Genomic DNA, 18499 nt, shown 5'->3' with positions numbered 1-18499 from the left:
ATAAAATATAAATCCAATTAACCATATGTCTAGATAAGGTTTTAAGAAGTTAGACAATGGGCATCTCTTAGGGAAAATAAAACCTGTATTATTCCAGTTGTAAGGACTTTGAATCAAAAAGAAGGTTTAGAGAAGGGTGTGATCAAGAGTTCAGTTCCTTTCAAACATGAGGATCCCCATCTTTACTGTGCAGCAGGGCTACTATCAACACTCAACAGGTCAGAATAGATTAGCCTATTTTTTACTCTTGATTGTGGAACTAAAACCTTCTCTTTTACCCTTCACCCTATCTGTCCTGTATAGGAAATCATCAAAATATTCACCCAATTGGGTTGTCATTTATAATGTAAGCTCATTGTTAAAAAGTGTGAGAGCTCTTAAAATCCAAAATACATATCCCAAGCAAATCTAAGTGCTCAACACAGCTGCAGAATTTCTACTTGCTCATTCTAACACAGGGCCTTGCTTCTCTGCTTTGTTCTCCGGCCACCTACATAGCATCTCTGTGGTCTCTGATGCTAACGGAAAGCAAGGCCCTCCCTGTGATGCTGCAGGGACAGCTTATCCTGGGGAATACACACCACCTCCCCCACACAAGCCCTAACACACAGACTGTTTCTGCACCCCAGTCCCTGCACTGGCTCTCTCCTGTGACATCCACTCTCAGATCTTTTCCAACAGCAGCTGTCTTTCAAATTCTGCTCAAGATACCTTGAACACCCTGTGAGTCCTTTATTAGTACCCCCCTCATCCATTGTCCGTGCTCCCTGCACTTCAAACATAATCTTGAGTTTGATCAACTTCTGTTCTATCATATACTATTCTCTACATACACATGACGCCATGTTATAAAAGATATTACTAATGTCAATGATTTTTAGAATTATTTTATTGAATCAAAGCTTACTCCTGACCTAATATATAAAACAGATGAACACTAAGCTAGTTCACCTCTCTCTCTCTCTCTCTCTCTCTCTCTCTCTCTCTCTCTCTCCCCTCCCCTTTCCCCCCTCTTTCCTCACACACAAACATACACACACACACACACACACACACTTCCTTTTATTCTTTGGCAACTGTCTTGAGCTCATTTGCTGAAACCCCAATGCACCAAAGTGTAGAGAAAAGCTCTGCTCCAGCCCATACAGTTATCCTGACCAGACTAGGATAACTAGGAGTTGGAAAAAAGGGTTTTTACCAGGGACTCTTTTTAAAAAAAATATATCTTATTCTTTACAGAGAGGAAGGGAGAGGGATAGAGTTAGAAACATCGATGAGAGAGAAACATCGATCAGCTGCCTCCTGCACACCTCCCACTGGGGATGTGCCCACAACCAAGGTACATGCCCTTGACCGGAATCGAACCTGGGACCTTTCAGTCCGCAGGCTGATGCTCTATCCACTGAGCCAAACCAGTGAGGGCTCACCAGGGACTCTTGATAGAATCCAATAAAAGGGCTAAAAATGAGGAGTGTTTCTCACTTCTTCATCCTCAAACACTTTGTTCCCAGATAGACATTCCAAAATATCACTTCTGTTAAATATACTATGAAAGGATATGGTATTACAGAAAATATACTTTCAAAAGCCTTTAAATACCATTGCAATTAAAAGTAGAAATCATACTAGTAGAACAGTATCATTTATAATTTCATAAAAACCCTTCCCTCCCACAAGCTGGTGTAATAAGGTATTAGAAAAATTATCATTCTCTACCATTTAAAAATACATACATCAAAGTTAAATTTTCTGTAGTTTAGTTGGAATATGTAATCATATTAATGTACCAATGAAGTTTAATTGTGCCACCACAATTACCACATCTAGAAATTGTATTATGGCATTAGCCAAGTAGATATCAAGTTTTTAATATTCATGGTGTAAAAGTATCACTCTAGTGCAGCAAATTTTTGTAAAATACCTGTTATTGCCTCTGCCACTATCCTAGACTAAGTTTCCATCATCTCACGAATGTGTTCTTTTACCTGCTTCCTAAATAATCTCCTTGCCTCCTGGTTTCTTCCCCAGTTATTCCCGCCCCAAACCCTCTGCTCCTTTCTCTCTGCCAGAGCAATCCTTCTGAAGTAGCTCTTTCATTGTGCCCTTCCTTTGCTCACAAACCTTTCATAGCAGCTCGGTCCTCCAGAATAGGGTCAAGCTGCACAGCAAGCTCTGACCTCACCCACTTGCTTCTCAACATAAAATGTTAACTAGAGAGACAGGCCACTGAGGGTGCCTGACAAAGTCCTGCCTAAAATACTGAGCGGCCAAAGTCCCTTCGCCAGGGTGCCCTCACCATTCCTTCTAGCTTCCACCTTTCATGCATCTGTGTCAACCTCATATCATCCTCAAAGATTCTACCTGGGAGGAACCACAATGATCTTCTCTCAGCTCTTAAGAATTGACTGTTTTGTTCTAGTCGTCATAATACTATAATGAAGAACCATAGCTTGATTAATGAAAAAAGTCAGTTAAAGCAGCCAATGGTGAAAATAAGATACACGTTTAAATTTTTACTCAAATATGTACAAGTTTACATTCATTTGCCAATCTTTGACAAGAGGCCAAGGCCTTTTCTTTGCTTATGGGTGAGCTAATTATGCAGCTCATTATCTGCCTTGGATAAACCATATCCAACCTCTGCAATTTCCCATCTTTTCCTTTAAAATGGAATGAGAACTTAAACTTAAAAATACTTGCCAAACAATCCGACTACAAAATTTGTTCATTTTTTTACAATGTGTTTTCCAATTTTTACATTGATCTCATCTACAACTTCATTTAGTAAGTTTTTTCAAATATTTACCTTTTCTATGCTTTCATGGAAAAACAACAGCTTCATTTTCATATTCACATTCCATTAGTTATATGCAAATTTTAATTACATAACATAATTACAACTGAAAGCACAACCACCATAAGCAGATTACCTACCAAGAGTTGGTCATATTTGTTACCTACAGAGACAGGCCACTGAGGGACAAATATGACCAACTCTTGGTAAGCTTAGAACCTAACCAGTGAGCACAGAAGTTAAGCATGCCAGTGGTTAGCCCAGCTGCTACAAGCATGCAGGGAGTCATGGGTATCAGCGTATGTCGTGCAGAAAGATAGAGAATGTTGGTAGTCTATTGACTCCATGAACTACTGATTGGTTTTTAAATTCTTCTATTGCATTTGGTACTGTTACTTAGCATGTTACTATACACAATTTTTTTCTCCCTGCAAATGAACTTCTAAACAAAGTAAACAAGTTTATCAACATATATGGCACATTCGCCAGAAGCATCAGCCGGTGCTACAAACACCAGTGGAGCTGCCTGTCAGAGAGCTGCAAGGGTAAGCCAGCCCTCCTTGAGCTCGAACTCTTGCTCTCTCTCTTCTTTACTACTGTGTGATCCTGGGAAGGGGACTTGAACTTCATATTTTTTATTGAGGACAGTAATGCCAATCCCCAAACTCCCTTAAGCACTGGAAGTGGTACTTAAAAGCATGTATGAGGCACTCAATAAATTTTCATTCTCTGCCTTCCTCCTTCCCTCCCTCACACAGATGGAGGAGGGGCTGAGTAAGTGAGTCAGTGGATGAACAGGGAAGAAGTGAGTGAGCGAATGTGCTTTACCCATAAGGGTTGTTGAATGCGATGGCGTACACCACGTTCCTGTGGCCGTCCAGGGTGAAAAGTTCCCCTCCAGATGCGGTGTCCCAGACTTTGCAGGTGCGGTCATAGCTTCCTGTGATGAAGCTAAGACAGGAATATCAGTTAATCACAAGGGGAGAAAACTGTGTGTTAATAAGACCTTATTTCTTACCTGCAAGATTATAGCCCCATTTCTCATACTTTTTCCATGAAAATCGTGTATGCAGAACAAACAGTTAAAATGGGAGCAATAAGTCCTTTGTCTTAATAAGTTCTTTGCCTTAGAAACTTTCCAATTTTATCCCCAAACCAAAAAGAAGTCACTAAATAAAATAAAGAGTAATCCTTGCCAATAACTAGCCTTATAATAAAAATAAGTATATTAAATAATGACAATCACTAACATTTTTGGAAATTCTAATATATCTTAATAAATGGCATCATTCTTCCAGTTGGTCAGCCCCTAAAATCTTATCATCATCTTTGACTCCTCAGTTTCTCTCACATTCCACAATCTATTAGTAAATTCTTTTATCCCGGGCCTCAAATACATCCCTGCTAGGGCTATTCTCACCAGCTCCATTGTCTCCATCTCTTACCTAAACAAATAAAACCATATTCGAATGGGTCTTGCCTCACAAATGGTCCTTACAAATTAGTTTTCCTCGCCAGAACTGGAGGTATTTTGCTAACCTTCTTCTAATGGCATTCTAGCAACCTGGAGGAAAATTCAACTTCTGCTCGTGTCCACGAGACCAGCAGCCCTGGCTCTCTCTGGGACTTTAATCACCCTCACCAGCCACATTCTCTGAAGAACTGCATTGTTTATTTTATACATGCTAGTCCTTGTACCCATCTGGTTCACCACCATCATCGCCAGGACCCAGAACATGACTGGCACATGAATAAGGGTTCAATAAATATTTGCTTCATATTTAGCACTTTTTAACATGACTATTCTACTACATGAATAGGTAATATATTGACCTCTAATATTTTTAAGTAAATATTAAAGTAAATATCTTACATATTCTATTAGGGACACTATTTCTCTAACACAGAAAGTAATGCACAATATTGAAAGGTGAGTAGAAATGTCAAGTGGTAATTATACAAGGTAAAGATAGTTTCTAATACCTAAACTCAACCAAATAGGAAGGTAGACAAGGCAGTGTGTCTTTGATTCTCCTCTAGGCATTCTCTTCCTAGCTTCTCCAAGAATGTTTTGGTGCGGTCATTATGGAAGACAGGATGGTGGTTTCCCCCCAAGATTAAAATTAGAACTGCAATGTGACCCAGCAGTCCTACCTGGGGGTGGGTGTATGTACCCAAAGGAACTGCAGGAAGGATGTCACAGAGATAGATATTTGGACTCCCATGTCCATTGCAGCTTATTCACCATAGCTCAGACATGGGAGCAATGTAAGTGTTGGTCAAGGGATGAATGGATAAAGAAAATGTGATGTATACAATGAAATATAATTCAACCATGAGAGAGCAGAAATCGTCCAATTGTGACAACAAAGGTCAACATGGATGACATCACGCTAAGTGAAATAAGCCAGGTAGGGAAGGACAAATTCTGTATGATCTCATTCTATGTGGAATCTTAAAAAGAAGTTAAACTCATAGAAGCAGAGTAGAACAGGAATTACCAGGGGCTGGAGAGTTGGGTGAAATGAGAAGGTGTTGGTCCTAGATTACAAAGTTGCAATTATGTAGGATGAATAAGTCTAGATATCTAATCTACAGGCATGTGACTACAGTTAATACCGTATTGATTGTGGGAAACATGTAAAAGAATAAGTTTCAGGTGCTTTCTTCACACACAAAGAAGGTAACTGTGAGATGATATCTTAATTAGTTTGACTAGCAATTATTTCACTGTGTATAATCAAATCATCATATTGTACACCTCAAATATATACAATTTTTAGTTTAAAAAGTTTACCCCTCAAATGTTATCAATTATAAAAAATAGAAATATATAGATATAGACAAAATAAAAATAAGAGGAGTTTTAGGTCAGTGAAAGTGCTCTGTGTGGTACCATAGTGGTGGGTATATGTCATTATACATTTGTCAACCCAGAGAATGTACGAAGTCAAGAGTGAACCCTAATGAAAACTGTGAACTTTGAGTGATAATGATGTGCCCCTGTAGGTTCATCGATTGTAACAAATGTTCGCCTCTAGGGTTGTTGACAGTGGGGGAGGCTGAGGGGGGAGAGGGGGAGAGGTGAACATGAGATATATGAGAAATCCCTTTACCTTCTGCTCAGTTTTGCTGTGAACCTAAAACTACTCTAAAAAATGAAGTCTAATACAATTATTATTTTTTAAATAAATAGAGAACCTTACCAAGAGCCCGATTTATTCAGTGCAACGTTAGTCAATGGTAGTATATGTGCTCTGAGAACCTTCAATGAAAGAAAATACCATTTTTAAACTCAAATAAAATTAAGTTTAATTCATTAATTTTACATTTCAAACCAATAAAAATATGCAAGCTTATCTTAATTATATGTAATAAAAGGACAATATTTGATATCTGAACAAATGAGAAAAAATATATTGTGCCATCTGTTATTATTATCAATAATACATTTGGTAGTTATGAATAATTACAAAACCAAAATCTGTGTTTTCCACCAATTTTCCTTTAATATAAATTATTGCTATTAAATAAGATATCAAATAGCACTAATTTATAACATTTTCTTTAACATAGTACTCATGGTTTTGTGGATATGTATGAACAGTGTAAAGAGGAAATACACTAAATGTTTACACTGTATTATTATTACTTTTTTAATCATAAAGATCTTTTAGAGTCAGGATATATCTTATTGTATTTATCTTTCAATCCCTACATTATTTGCACACAGTGAATGCGTAATATTTATTGGATAAATATAGGCAAATTGGATATTCTGTTTACAGACAGAGTGATAGATTAGGCTGGGACAGTCTAAGTTATGTCTATTACCAGAGTGTAACTACTATTAATAGTGTTTTCTTTCACTATCAAAATTGTTCCCTTCGAAGGATAAATTACAAGGTCATGCTAGTTATAGAGCTCCTATTTGAAGTCTAATAGTGCCACCTGCTGGACAAAGAAATATTACAAGAATAACCATCCTCTTAGTAAATTGAAAGGATGAGTACAAAAGATTGCTTTAATATTTTGAATCAGAATATGATGACTATATAAATAATAATTATATTTTATTATAATTATACTTAAATCATACGAAATTAAATCATTTTAATATGAAGCAATTCTAGAAGAAGCTATAAAATGTTGTTAATAAAAAAGCTGTTCCTGAAGTAATAAATGACCACATTTGTTATATTTTTAATTTAATAATCAAAAAGTATGGAAAATAAGCATATTTTCATTGCATTAAAATTGTTATATAAATCATATCAATAAATAATTTACTGAAATATTTATATACCATGAAACACAACTTCTTATTACTTTAACTGGGAAAAAAACACTTTAATTATTCAATAACTTAAAACTTCCTTAATGGTTATCCTTTAAATTAATCATTATAAAGAACAGCTATCTTTATGTAGTTTAATAAAGAACTACAAATCTTTATTCAACTTCAAAAAATAAAAGTTTGAATTTCATTCATTCAACAGTCATTGAGACTTAGCCTTAGCAAATAAATGTGAGGCACTGAGGGGAAGAAAAAACACGCTTTGCATTTCACCTCAAATTAGTAGGATATCAGTGAATTTACTGAAGTTACACCTTGTATTTTGAAAACACACATTACCTTGAAAAGTTCGAATTGGTGGTCGCTGTGCTCTCTGAGTTTATCCTGTAGTCTCTGAATTAAAAGTTTCACCTGGTGTGATCGTGAAGCTGTGATTAGCGGTTCTGCTCTCTGTATCTCTTCTACTAGGGCACTGACATCAGTACTAAGATTCACAGAAAGAAAGTTACTTCTCCTATGCCACAGTCGCACATGCATTCCTTACCTGAAGAGTTACGTTGTTTTACAAAGCAGAGTATTTATAAAATGTCAAGAACACCATCATCTTTATCAAGAGATCTCGGGGGATGGGGGGATTGTGGGGGGAAGAAATCACGCAAATCAATGAAGAGCGTTGTGGCAGGGGTGGCAGCAGCTGGATTCTGTTTTCACATCCTGAGACTTCTCCCCTGGGAGGAGCGGGTGCAAAGATCCTGGCTTGCTCACCTGAAGAAGGCCAAGGGCATCCTGGGTCTCAGCATGAGCTTCTTCTATATGTTTTTCCTTCTTTCTCTTTGAAATGAAGTTATATTGAATGCTCCTGGTACTGCTATTCTTTCCACTTTACATATGTTCTCTCATTTAATTCTGTAACAACCTTTTAATTTAATGCTTTTATAGTTACTACTAGAGGCCCGGTGCATGAAAATTCATGCACTGAAGGGGAGGGCGACTCAGCCCGGCTTGCCCCCTCTCACAGTCCAGGAGCCCTCAGGGGCGGGAGGGGACCCGGTGATCAGGGGAAGGTGACGCCCGAATCACACCTCTGCTGCTGCCACTGCCGACAGCACAAGCCTCGGCCGGCCCCGGTTACCTGAGCTTCGGGCAGCCCTGGGTGGCTGGGCAGCCGCCATCTGAGGCTTGCCTGTGCCTCGGGCCGGCCCTGGGCAGCTGGGGGGCTGAGGGGACTGGGGACTCCTTGCCACATGCCTGCCACCCTAGCGGGGTTGAGGGGACTGGTGTGCCATCTTGTGGCTGTGGGCACCACCATCTTTGAGGGCAGGCCAGTCAATTAGCATATTCCCTCCTTATTGGCTGTGGGCGCCACTATCTTTGCGATGGTGTGAGAGTCAATTAGCATACCCCCTCTTTATTGGATAGGATATTTGCACTAAAAGAAAAACCAAAAAAATGAGGTCCAGAAAGTTTCTTTAAAAATATATATTTTTATATGTCCCCTTTTCTCCCCTCATTGACCCCTTCTAGCCTGCCCCCACCCCCTGCCCCAGACCTTCATCACCCTATTGTCTGTGTCCATGGCTTATGCCTATATGCACACAGTGCTTTGGTTGATCTCTTCCAACCCACCCACCCAAAGTGTCGGCTCTAAATATTTTCAGGGGAAGAGAAAGTACCTGACCAAAAATAAACATTCAAAGCATAACGGTGATTTTTATTACTATTTCTTATTGGCTACAACATGATTTCCCTGAAAGAGAACTGGTCTGAAAAGGGCAGATTCATGGTTTTCCTCAGTATTCAAGTAATCTATACCAATTTTGGTCAATTTTGCTAGTCCAGAATAATATTAAATCAATGCAAATATTAATGATTATGAACTGCAAAGCATCCAAATGGGGTAATTTTGCAAAACATGAGTCAAAGATGCGCACTACCCAGCACACATCCTTAAGGCCCTGTGGCCCAGCTGCGAGGGGTGAGGAGTTAATGGACAGCCTCCAGCTGAGCTGCTCCAGGATCCGTCTCAGCATTTGAGCTCAGGGCCTGGTCTTCATGGTGGCCCTCAGCGCAGGGCTGAGCAAAGGGGCAGTGCAAGAGCCTGGCCGTTTTGGAGCATGAGGAACCCCCCTAACCAACAAGCTCCACTCCGGAGCTCCCCTTTGGGCTGTCAGAGGCCATTGTCAAATCTGCATCATCATGATGTGTGCCTCCTCCTGCCCGACCCCCTTCACCCTCTGGTCTGTCACAGGTGTCACTGCCCAGTAACCTTTTACCCACCTACCTCTGTCTCAGCATACCCTTCCCAGAAACTCGAACTCTGATGAGCATCCTAAATACACAATTCCTGAGCTCCAGTTCTGTGCAAGGCACTGAGCTATGAGACTACTGGTCCCATTAGCTTTTACTGAGCACCTACTGTGGGTTACGCGCTGCAAGAGCAAAAGACACGGTCCCAGCTCTCAAGAAATACAGCCTATCAGAATTAGAGTGAGTATTTGGAACGGAAATAAACCAGAGACCGTTTATAATGATGCCTTTCATAAATTCTGAGACAGTTTGTCATCAAAAAAAATTATACTTTCATAAGCATTAAAAACATCATAATGCCTTTTGGGAGTTTCCAACAAATGGGTGAATCAATACAAATTTCCTAGTAAGATCTAAAGGAACCAGGTGGTTAACCAATATATACAACTGCGGTCCTATTCTAGTTGTTATCTTCTAATATAGTAACTGCACTAGGTCATATATAATGCAAGTGTTTTTATGTGCAGAATACCTCCAGATTCTAGGGCAGAACTAGAAATAAGGCCCATACGTTTTTAAAACAAACTTTGAGACACTGATTAACTCCATTGGATGACTACAGCATCCTAAAGATCTACATTTTTATACATAAGTCTGCACTGCCCTGAATCTCTACCTGGAAGTTATTCTCTCACCTACAAGTTTATCTGTATCACTCACATGATGTTCATCTGTTTCATACAAGCTGTTCCTAAACTAGACAATAAGCCCACTGAGGTAGGCATTATGACTCGCATCTTTATAGCCTCTCATAGACTAACCTAGAGCTTTACATGTAGAAGGTGCAAATACGTCATTTATTGATTGAAAAAACGAATGTCTAACAACAGAGCTTTCTGCCTGCTGCCATAACCACATGTATCAGTAATATGTTCCCTTTACAAAACTAGCAAAAAAAGGCTTGATTTGATCTGAGGTCTTGTCTTCCCTGAAAATAGATTAAACAGAGATTGGTGTAGATGAAATTAAATAACATTATCTTTGCCACCATTTACCTTTTTATTTAAAAAAAAAACACAAAACAAACAAACCTTCTGAGTCCTCTGTGCCAGGCACCTGGAATCAGACTTGGACTTCACTGTAACTATTATCATCCGAGCCACACCTGTTCCCACGCTGAGACAGACTCCAGACCCAGCGACAGCTCTCACCAGCCAGGAGCTGTTTGGGTTTATTCTAAAACTAGAGAGCAGCTCCTCTGCTATGTGAGAAGTCAGTCCCTTTGCTGACAGACTCTGTTCCCCTCCCCACTAATCAGGACAAAGCAAAAGGACAGTCACAGTGGGAAATTACCCATTGCCACCCCGGGGATACTAGATAAAACACATACTGCAGTATTTTTATACTAGTTCTTTTTATTTTCTCCCATTCAGAATATCTTCTCCTTATCTGCATGTGGGCTCCCACAGGTATAATCTCTATTCTGATTCTATCTCTCCAAGTGCAGTTTTGCATAAGCCGTCCTAATGGGAATGAATTCTTGGCAATAAGATCTCGCAGGGGGATTTCCTCTGAGCACACAAGTTTCAGAGACAAAACTTAATTCCTCCCAACTCTGCCCCATGGCAATTATTGAGGAAGATTGTATGCAGTCAGCCCTAAGAGATGTTTATCTACTAAGAAAATAACAGGCTTGGTAATATTCTTAAAATGTCATGACCAGTGCCCCTCAGTAATGTTAAGGTCATCAAAAAGAAGGCAAGTCTGAGGCTCTCTCACAGCCCTGAGGCGGCCAAGGAGACATGACGACTAAATGCCATGTGGTCTCCTGGAGGGGATCTTGGAAGAGAAAAAGAGGTTTAGGCAAAAACCAAGGAAAATTGGGTAAAATACAGTCTTTAGTTAATAATAATGTATCAATGCTGGTTCATTAATTATGAGAAATGTACCATACTAGTCTAAGATGATAATAATCGGGGATATCGAGTACACAGTACATGGAAACTTCCTCTTCACAACTTTTCTAAAACTATTCTAAACTAATAGTTTATTTTTATTTAAAAGAGTCTATTTAGGGGGTAAGAGAGAAGGGCAAACTAATGATCCATTTTCTACCTCCTCCCTCAACAGGACACTCAAGTAGAACTCACTGAAATGAACAGGAAGTCACACACCACACAACATTTTTAAAGCAGTGTATTGTCTGAGGTTATGCAGCTCCTCCATACGTCACCCTATGTCAGGGGTTTCCAGTAAAAAAACTGGGTATGAAATGTGTGTCACATTGTATAGCTAGCTTACCTGGGACTGAGATCAAGTAAATCTATGGATTTGGTCTTCAATTCTCCACTTTTCTCATATTCCAACATAATTCCTATAAAAGTAAACAAACATGTTTAAAACATTTATGATGACAACTGATGTCCAAAGTTAATCTACTTTGACAACTTGATCGTTTTTATTTCTCAACAGCTTGAATTTTTCAAAACATATGCACTGATGTCTAATTCTAAAACAAGATCATGTAAATTCACTTTTCCCTGGTCTTTCCTCTAAATACAATTAAATACCCTTGAAATTATTCAACAGGCAAGGAAAAAATAATTGAGAGTTGTATAGAAGAAGGTGGACTGGCCAAAGGCCTCAAGACTCAAGGAATGACAATAGGGTAAATTCCCTAGATTTTCTTTTTGTCACCTTATATCCCCAAACTGGGGACCAACAGGACGTGTAGCCTGGAACCACCAAAAGGCAGAGACAACAAAAACCAAACATCACCAAAAACCATACCACAGCCACAGCAACTTGCTTGCTATGGCCAAACGTCCACAAGAAGGGAAGTCATACAAAGAACTAACAGGGAGCCCTGAGCCCTGCTCCACAGCTGGGGCCCCTGAGGGAGTCCATCCACTAGGGAAAGCCTGGGCTGATCCGGTTTCCACTGCAAAGCTGGGCCAGCAGCTGTCTAGTCTGCCTGCAGCAGACACAGCAACAAAGTCCCAGGTTTTCTCAACACGTGCTCCTCTGCTGGGCCCAGGGAGCCATCCTGTCTGTCCAGATCAGCGGTTCTCAACCTGTGGGTCGAGACCCCTTTGGGGATCGAACAGCCCCTTCACAGGGGTCGCCTAAGACCATCGGAAAACACATATATAATTACATATTGTTTTTGTGATTAATCACTATGCTTTAATTATGTTCAATTTGTAACAATGAAATTGGGGGTCACCACAACATGAGGAACTGTATTAAAGGGTCGCGGCATTAGGAAGGTTGAGAACCACTGGTCTAGAGGAATGCTAGGGAAGTCCCAAGGTCTTCCATACCCTACTTCACAACCAGCCATTGGTAGGCAGTCTCATCCACCTCCAAAAGGAGCAGCAATGAAGTCCTAGGGCTTCCCAGATGTCACTCGACCACCAAGTGCCAAAGCAATGTCTCTCTGTATTTGAGCAGTGGCATAACCAGGCCTGGGGCTTGTCCCCCATCCTCAGAAGGTCACCCAGTGAGAGCAGGCGTATTGGGATATAGCTCTGTCCCTGCAGGTGGCACCAGCAGGAATGGAGCAGGAAGCAGCTCTAGCAGCACCAGGAACACAAAACAGACGGGAATCGCATTGCAAGGCCTCAGAAAACTGACCTGCCACTGGAACTAACGCAAGCGCGCATCCGTGAGCACACGCCCACTGTCAGAGTCTGCGGCCACTGCCTTGATTTGTTCTAAGGTACCAGCTGTTCGACCTTTCACTGTTTCTGCACGCTTAGTGCAAATGTCAATACAGGGGGGAAAGCAAATGATATCTTATTGTTATTATGGAAAATGATTTGGCCTGGAGGCCCCCTTTTAAAGAGGTTCAAGGGCCCCTATAATTTGCGAATCACAGTTATAGACCATAATTCAATATAACAGATGTCAAATTAATCTATGGAGTTAAAGTAATTATCATGACTTATATTTGGGATTTGAAAATTTACCCCATATTATAACAAACTATATCACAATAAACTATGGTTCTGATGCAAAATTAGATCTGTGTTTTAGAATCACCTTTATTAGAGAAGTCACTTTATTTTAAAGATAAAGTGAAGGTACTATTTCAAATTAATTGGAAAAGAATGGTTTGTTCCATAAATAATGATTTCATAATCAGCTGAATTTTGAAAAAGTAATAAAACTATAATTCTACCACGCAGTGTACAAAAATGTATTCTAGGCTGATTAGAAATTTTTAAAATTAAGAATGAATTATAAAATGGTCTAAATAATAGAGTATATTTTTATCTTAGTGTTTGTAGTTGACTTTTTAAGCATGACGTGAAACTCAACAGCTAAAAAGGGGAAAAAAGGAATCTCAAAAACAAAGAATAAAATATAAAACATGTTCATTGACTTTTCCACTGTGACAAACATCAGGCAATACAGTCCCTCTTCCATGATCACTGAGCTCCAAAGTGAGTGAGAGTCTGCGAAGAATATGATTTTCAAAAAAATAGACAAAGATGCTTCTGAATACATGTAGTTCTTCAGTAATTGTTTCTCACAATATAAATATTCCTGACCTCCCTCTGTTTGCGAATCATTATTCAATTGATATAATTCCCAAAACAGGTAAGGAGCCACTGCCCCCTAAATTCTTCAATGTACTAAAAGGCTAAGCTTCATAAGATGTCAGTGGTCCTTATCCAGGTCATCTTCAGTCAACAGAAACCTTTAAAGTGGTCAGAACATTGATCAGTTTAATTAATGTTTATAACTCCTTCTCCTGACCATAAAACTAAGGACTTGTGCCTAATCAATAAAAGACAAAAGCTGTCACAACTGAGTCAGTTGACAAGCACTTATTCAACACCTACTAATTAATGAGTTAATTAGTGTGACCAAGATAAAAAGGAAATGCCTCATGTTTGATTAGTCATGTTACTGTTCTGTGTCTTTAGTCATCAGGAATTTAAGTAGGGAGAGGGATCATTCAATGGATGCCAACAAGACAATGCTCCTGATTTATAGATTATTCAAAAGAATGTGGGAGGACTGAAATGAGAGGAATAGGAGGTGAAGAAAAATTGCTCTATAGACCAAAGGGATAAAGGTGGCATGGGGATGACTCAGTGGGGAGCAATTTTTCCCAGGTAGATAATGTTATTGCACCACCCACCTACTACTTAGCAGTAGCTTGGAAATCTGCATATAATACATGGCTCACCAAAGATTGGAATTCAGAAATTGTGTCTAGATGCTAAGTGTTATGCCCTCATTAGAAGATAATCATTAAGGCAATAGTTGCAATCATGGCTCTAAAGCAGCAGTTCTCAACCTGCGGGTCGTAACCCCTTTGGCAGTCGAACGACCCTTTCACAGGGGTTGCCTAGGACCATCCTGCATATCAGATATTTACATTACGATTCATAACAGTAGCAACATTACAGTTATGAAGTAGCAACAAAAATAATTTTATGGTTGGGTCACAACATGAGGAACTGGGCAAGATGGCCCTTATCGGCTCCGATCACTGCCCAGGCCGAGGGACCCCACCTGTGCACAAATTCGTGCACCGGGCCTCTAGTAAGATTATAATGGAGCTGGAAAATTCCTATTACCTAATAACGTCATAGCCCTTGTAATGTTGTAGCACAATGCATTCCTCACATCTTTGCGGTGATACTGGTGCAAACACACGTACTGGCTGCCAGTTGTATAAAAGTGTAGCACATACAAGTATGTACTGTACATAACACTTGATAATGATAATAAATGGCTCTGATACTGCCTTGGCTTATGTCTTGACTACACTTTTATCGTTATTTTAGAATGTACTCTTTCTACTTATATAAAAAAAAGTGTTTTCTGTAAAACAGTACACTGTGTTGTGCCAGCAGCAGTTTCATACATCTGTGTTTACCGTGTTTCTTGATTGCATCATTTTCTCTTGTGCCTGATTTGAACTTGTGTTTTTTGCACAGTAAGATGCTATGAAGACTGTGGCATAGGAGCAATAGACTATACCATATCGCCTAGGTGTGTAGGAGGCGAGACCACCCAGGTTTGTGCAGATGCACTCTGTGATGTTCACACAACACCAAAATCACCTAAGCCTTAGGTCCCAAGGACACACTTCTCAGAACATAGCCCGTTGTGAAGCAGTGAATGACTGTATTTTGAAGGCAAGCTGGCAGGGTTTGCTACTGGACCATATGTGGAGTGTGCAAGAGAGGAGAAGAGGGTGAATCCAGGATTTTGGCATGAGCCGTAGTGGAGAAATGGAGCTACCATTGACTTAGTTGGGACACAGAGGCCCAGGTACAATGCACACTGGACATCTGAAATAAAGAACCAGGTGGACAGTTAGTTATTTAGGATGACTCAGGCGGTTTGTAAGCCTTGAGAAGAGATGAGGTCACCTAGCACATGAGTATAGAGAGGGAAAGCCAAGGACGGAGCTCTGGGACACTCCATCATTAAGATTAGAGAAAAAGAGGAACAGCCAACGAGATGGACCAAGGAGTGACCGTGAGGCAGGAGATAAAACAGTGTGTCCTGGAAGCCTAAGGAGGTCAGAGTGAGCAAATGGGTCCAATGCTCCCGTCAGGTCCAAAAAGGAAAGGACTGAGATGCAGCCAGGGGTTCAGCCACGTTGGAGATCATTGGGGATCTTGAAAAGGGCAGTTGCAGTGGAGCAATGAAGATGAACACAGGATAGAAGTACATTCAAGACAGAGGGAGAAGAGAAATTGAAAACAACATTCTCTCAAGGAGGTTTACTCTGCAGAAAGGGAGATAAATGGAAGAGTAGCTGGAAAGGGTCAGCAGACCTGGGTGCTATTATCACCATCTGACAGCTCAACAGATCAAAACAAATTGTCCCAGTTGCTGAATTTTTACAGGGTGAGAGTAGTTATGATCCCAGAGCTCACATTCTTGACCTACACGCCACAGCAAAGGAATGAAAGCAAGACATTCATTTATCATTCTATTTGTGGGAACCGGCCCCAGACTCTGTGCAAGCACAGCCAACGTGAGATTGTGGAATGCTTAAAGAGAACAAGCCATTCATCTTAATTTAAAATTTCCCAGATACTACCTCTCCTATCTAGAGCCTTGTCATGGTATTTTAATTGGAATTCTGAGAGGGAAAAAGTGAATGTCTTTCCTACAAATGTTGACTTCCCACTGGAGAAAGTTGCTGTCTAGGCCCACTCTTGCCAGAGACCTGAACTATACATTGGGCAAGTATATATTGTCATCCACAGCCTTGGGGAAGTTTTTCATACTTTTTACTTTATCTTTTTCTTAAAGTGAGTTCTGAACTAAAAGCCAAGAGTTCTGCTCCTGGTTCTGTCCCTAGCAAGCTGGGTGACCACTGGACTTCAAATATTCCGTAAAGGCGACCATGTCCTCGCCTGAGAGAGAGAGAGAGAGAGAGAGAGAGAGAGAGAGAGAGAGAGAACTAGGCAAGTTTATCACACTGGAACTATAGCATTCTGGGCTTATTTCATCATTTCCTAAACCCATTGGAAGCCAGGCCTGAGACCTTCTTTAAGGCCCCAGAGCAGGGAGCGCAAAGCACCTGGGCGGCAGGCCCTCAGTAAACATGCCCATCGATTGGCACGTGCAGTCTGGAAAACAGCCACTAAAGTGATGGATATTCATACTCAACACACCTTGCCTGGACCGTAAAACCCAATGTGGCCCTTGTCGGTGTCCCAGGACATCACCCATCGCCACCTCCCCCTCTGCATCCGCCACCCTCCTAACTAACCAGAAAGCATAACTCAGCGACTTACAAGTTCAAAGACTTCCTACGAGACTCGTTATAAAAGTTTTGAGGAACAGAGTCCAGTATCTGAAAGAGTGAGGATGTTGGGAAACGCTCTGCTTCCTGTCCCCCAGGGATCGCCCAGTCCGGGCCCGCGCCGCCCTCTGGGTCCCCGCACCCTCTTCACCGCACACACACCCCCCCCCCAACCCTACCCACCCCACACCCCCGCCCCCCGGCGCCGGAGTCCAGGTCCCACGCGAGGGCGGAGGGCATCCGCCTGTACCTGGCGGGTAATAACGGAGCAGGAGGCTCTTGAGTTTCATTTTCTTGCTCCCGGACCCTTCACAGATCGGATTCGTAGCCATGGAAACGGCCAAACAGCAGGGGGACAGCGGGACGCATGCGCAGGCACCTGGCGCGCTCCGGGGGCGGGGAGCCTGGGGCGGGGGTTCGCGGAGCGCTACCTGAGCCCAGGCCCTGGAAGACCCCAGCATCTACCTCTGGGCTCCCAGGACGAACGGGGGCGCCAGGGTGCGGGGCCGGGCCAGCGCTCCCGCCCGCGTTCCCGCCGCCTGAATCTGCATCCCTGTTTGCCTGGGACATCTCCCCTCCTGGCCTTAGGAAGGGTGACCTCATAATGGCAGGTACGCGACCACCGCCGGGGCTGCGCCCATTGGGTTCCAAAAAGCAGGGATGGGAGAAAAAAGCCCTGTGTCGTTTTCCATTCCTGGCTCCTCCCCATGCCCTGCCCCTGTCCCCACAAAGGAAAAATGACTCAATGTAATGGCCTACATTTGCTGATGCAGTACCGTACGCTGCGCTAAGTGTGTTATACGCCTGTACTCCTAGTCTTAAGAAAGGTATGACTTAGGCACCACTTACTGCCACCCCATCTCAAGAAGGAGCAGCTGAGACTTCGAGGTGAAGCCCTACCCCAGGTCTAGGTCTAGTGAGTGTGGGAGGTGGGATGGTGGTGTATCGAAAGCCTATACTGGGAAGCCTAACTCCAGGTTTAAGAATTCCCAGGCCTCCTTTTGGCCTGTTCTGTTCTGGGCCAGCATCACCCCCTCCCTGCCACCTGGAGGTTCGTTCCATCAGGAACGCTGTGAACAGGAAGAGTTGGATAGGCAGAGTGAGTGTCAGTTTCCTTTAAGGAATTTGACTTCCCAAGTTCCAAAATCGGAATTTCCCAAACTTAAGCCATTCCTGTGTTATCTCCTTATCTCCACATCTACAGTTTTTTCTGTCCTTTCAACTTCTCTAAATTGACTTACTGAGTTGTTTTACTCCACATTTTAAAATGTAATTTAAAAGAAAATGATTGTCAATGCTGTAAATGAAAATTTCGCATTAATTTTCAATGAAGAGCAGCAGGCAACTGTAAAAATAAATGTGGCTTTTTAAAATG

The 18499-nt window shown here is 41.4% G+C and overlaps 1 protein-coding gene across 3 annotated transcripts in view; it reads right to left on the bottom strand.

The window, feature by feature from the left end:
* DAW1 (dynein assembly factor with WD repeats 1) overlaps positions 1-17456 on the bottom strand; it is a 35855-nt gene extending 18399 nt beyond the window's left edge. Inside the window, exons 1-5 of one of the 3 annotated variants that reach the window (XR_013996219.1) lie at positions 17375-17456; positions 11640-11712; positions 7431-7575; positions 6001-6059; positions 3623-3745 (exon numbers count right to left, since the gene is read on the bottom strand). Coding sequence is in view for 2 of the 3 variants with exons in the window: in XM_081095465.1 (XP_080951591.1) it covers positions 3623-3745; positions 6001-6059; positions 7431-7605; positions 11640-11712; positions 17375-17414 (470 nt within the window). In the remaining variant the exon portion in view is untranslated. Of the gene's footprint in view, positions 1-3622; positions 3746-6000; positions 6060-7430; positions 7606-11639; positions 11713-17374 lie in introns of all 3 variants that reach the window. The other 2 variants (XM_081095464.1, XM_081095465.1) reach the window with 2 other exon arrangements.
* Positions 17457-18499: the final 1043 nt, after the last annotated feature.

The sequence above is a fragment of the Myotis nattereri genome (assembly GCF_964212035.1).
Source record: "Myotis nattereri genome assembly, chromosome: 7".
Lineage (NCBI taxonomy): Eukaryota > Metazoa > Chordata > Mammalia > Chiroptera > Vespertilionidae > Myotis > Myotis nattereri.
Note: the sequence above shows the minus strand (reverse complement) of the source record. Positions and strands in the feature narration are given on the sequence as shown.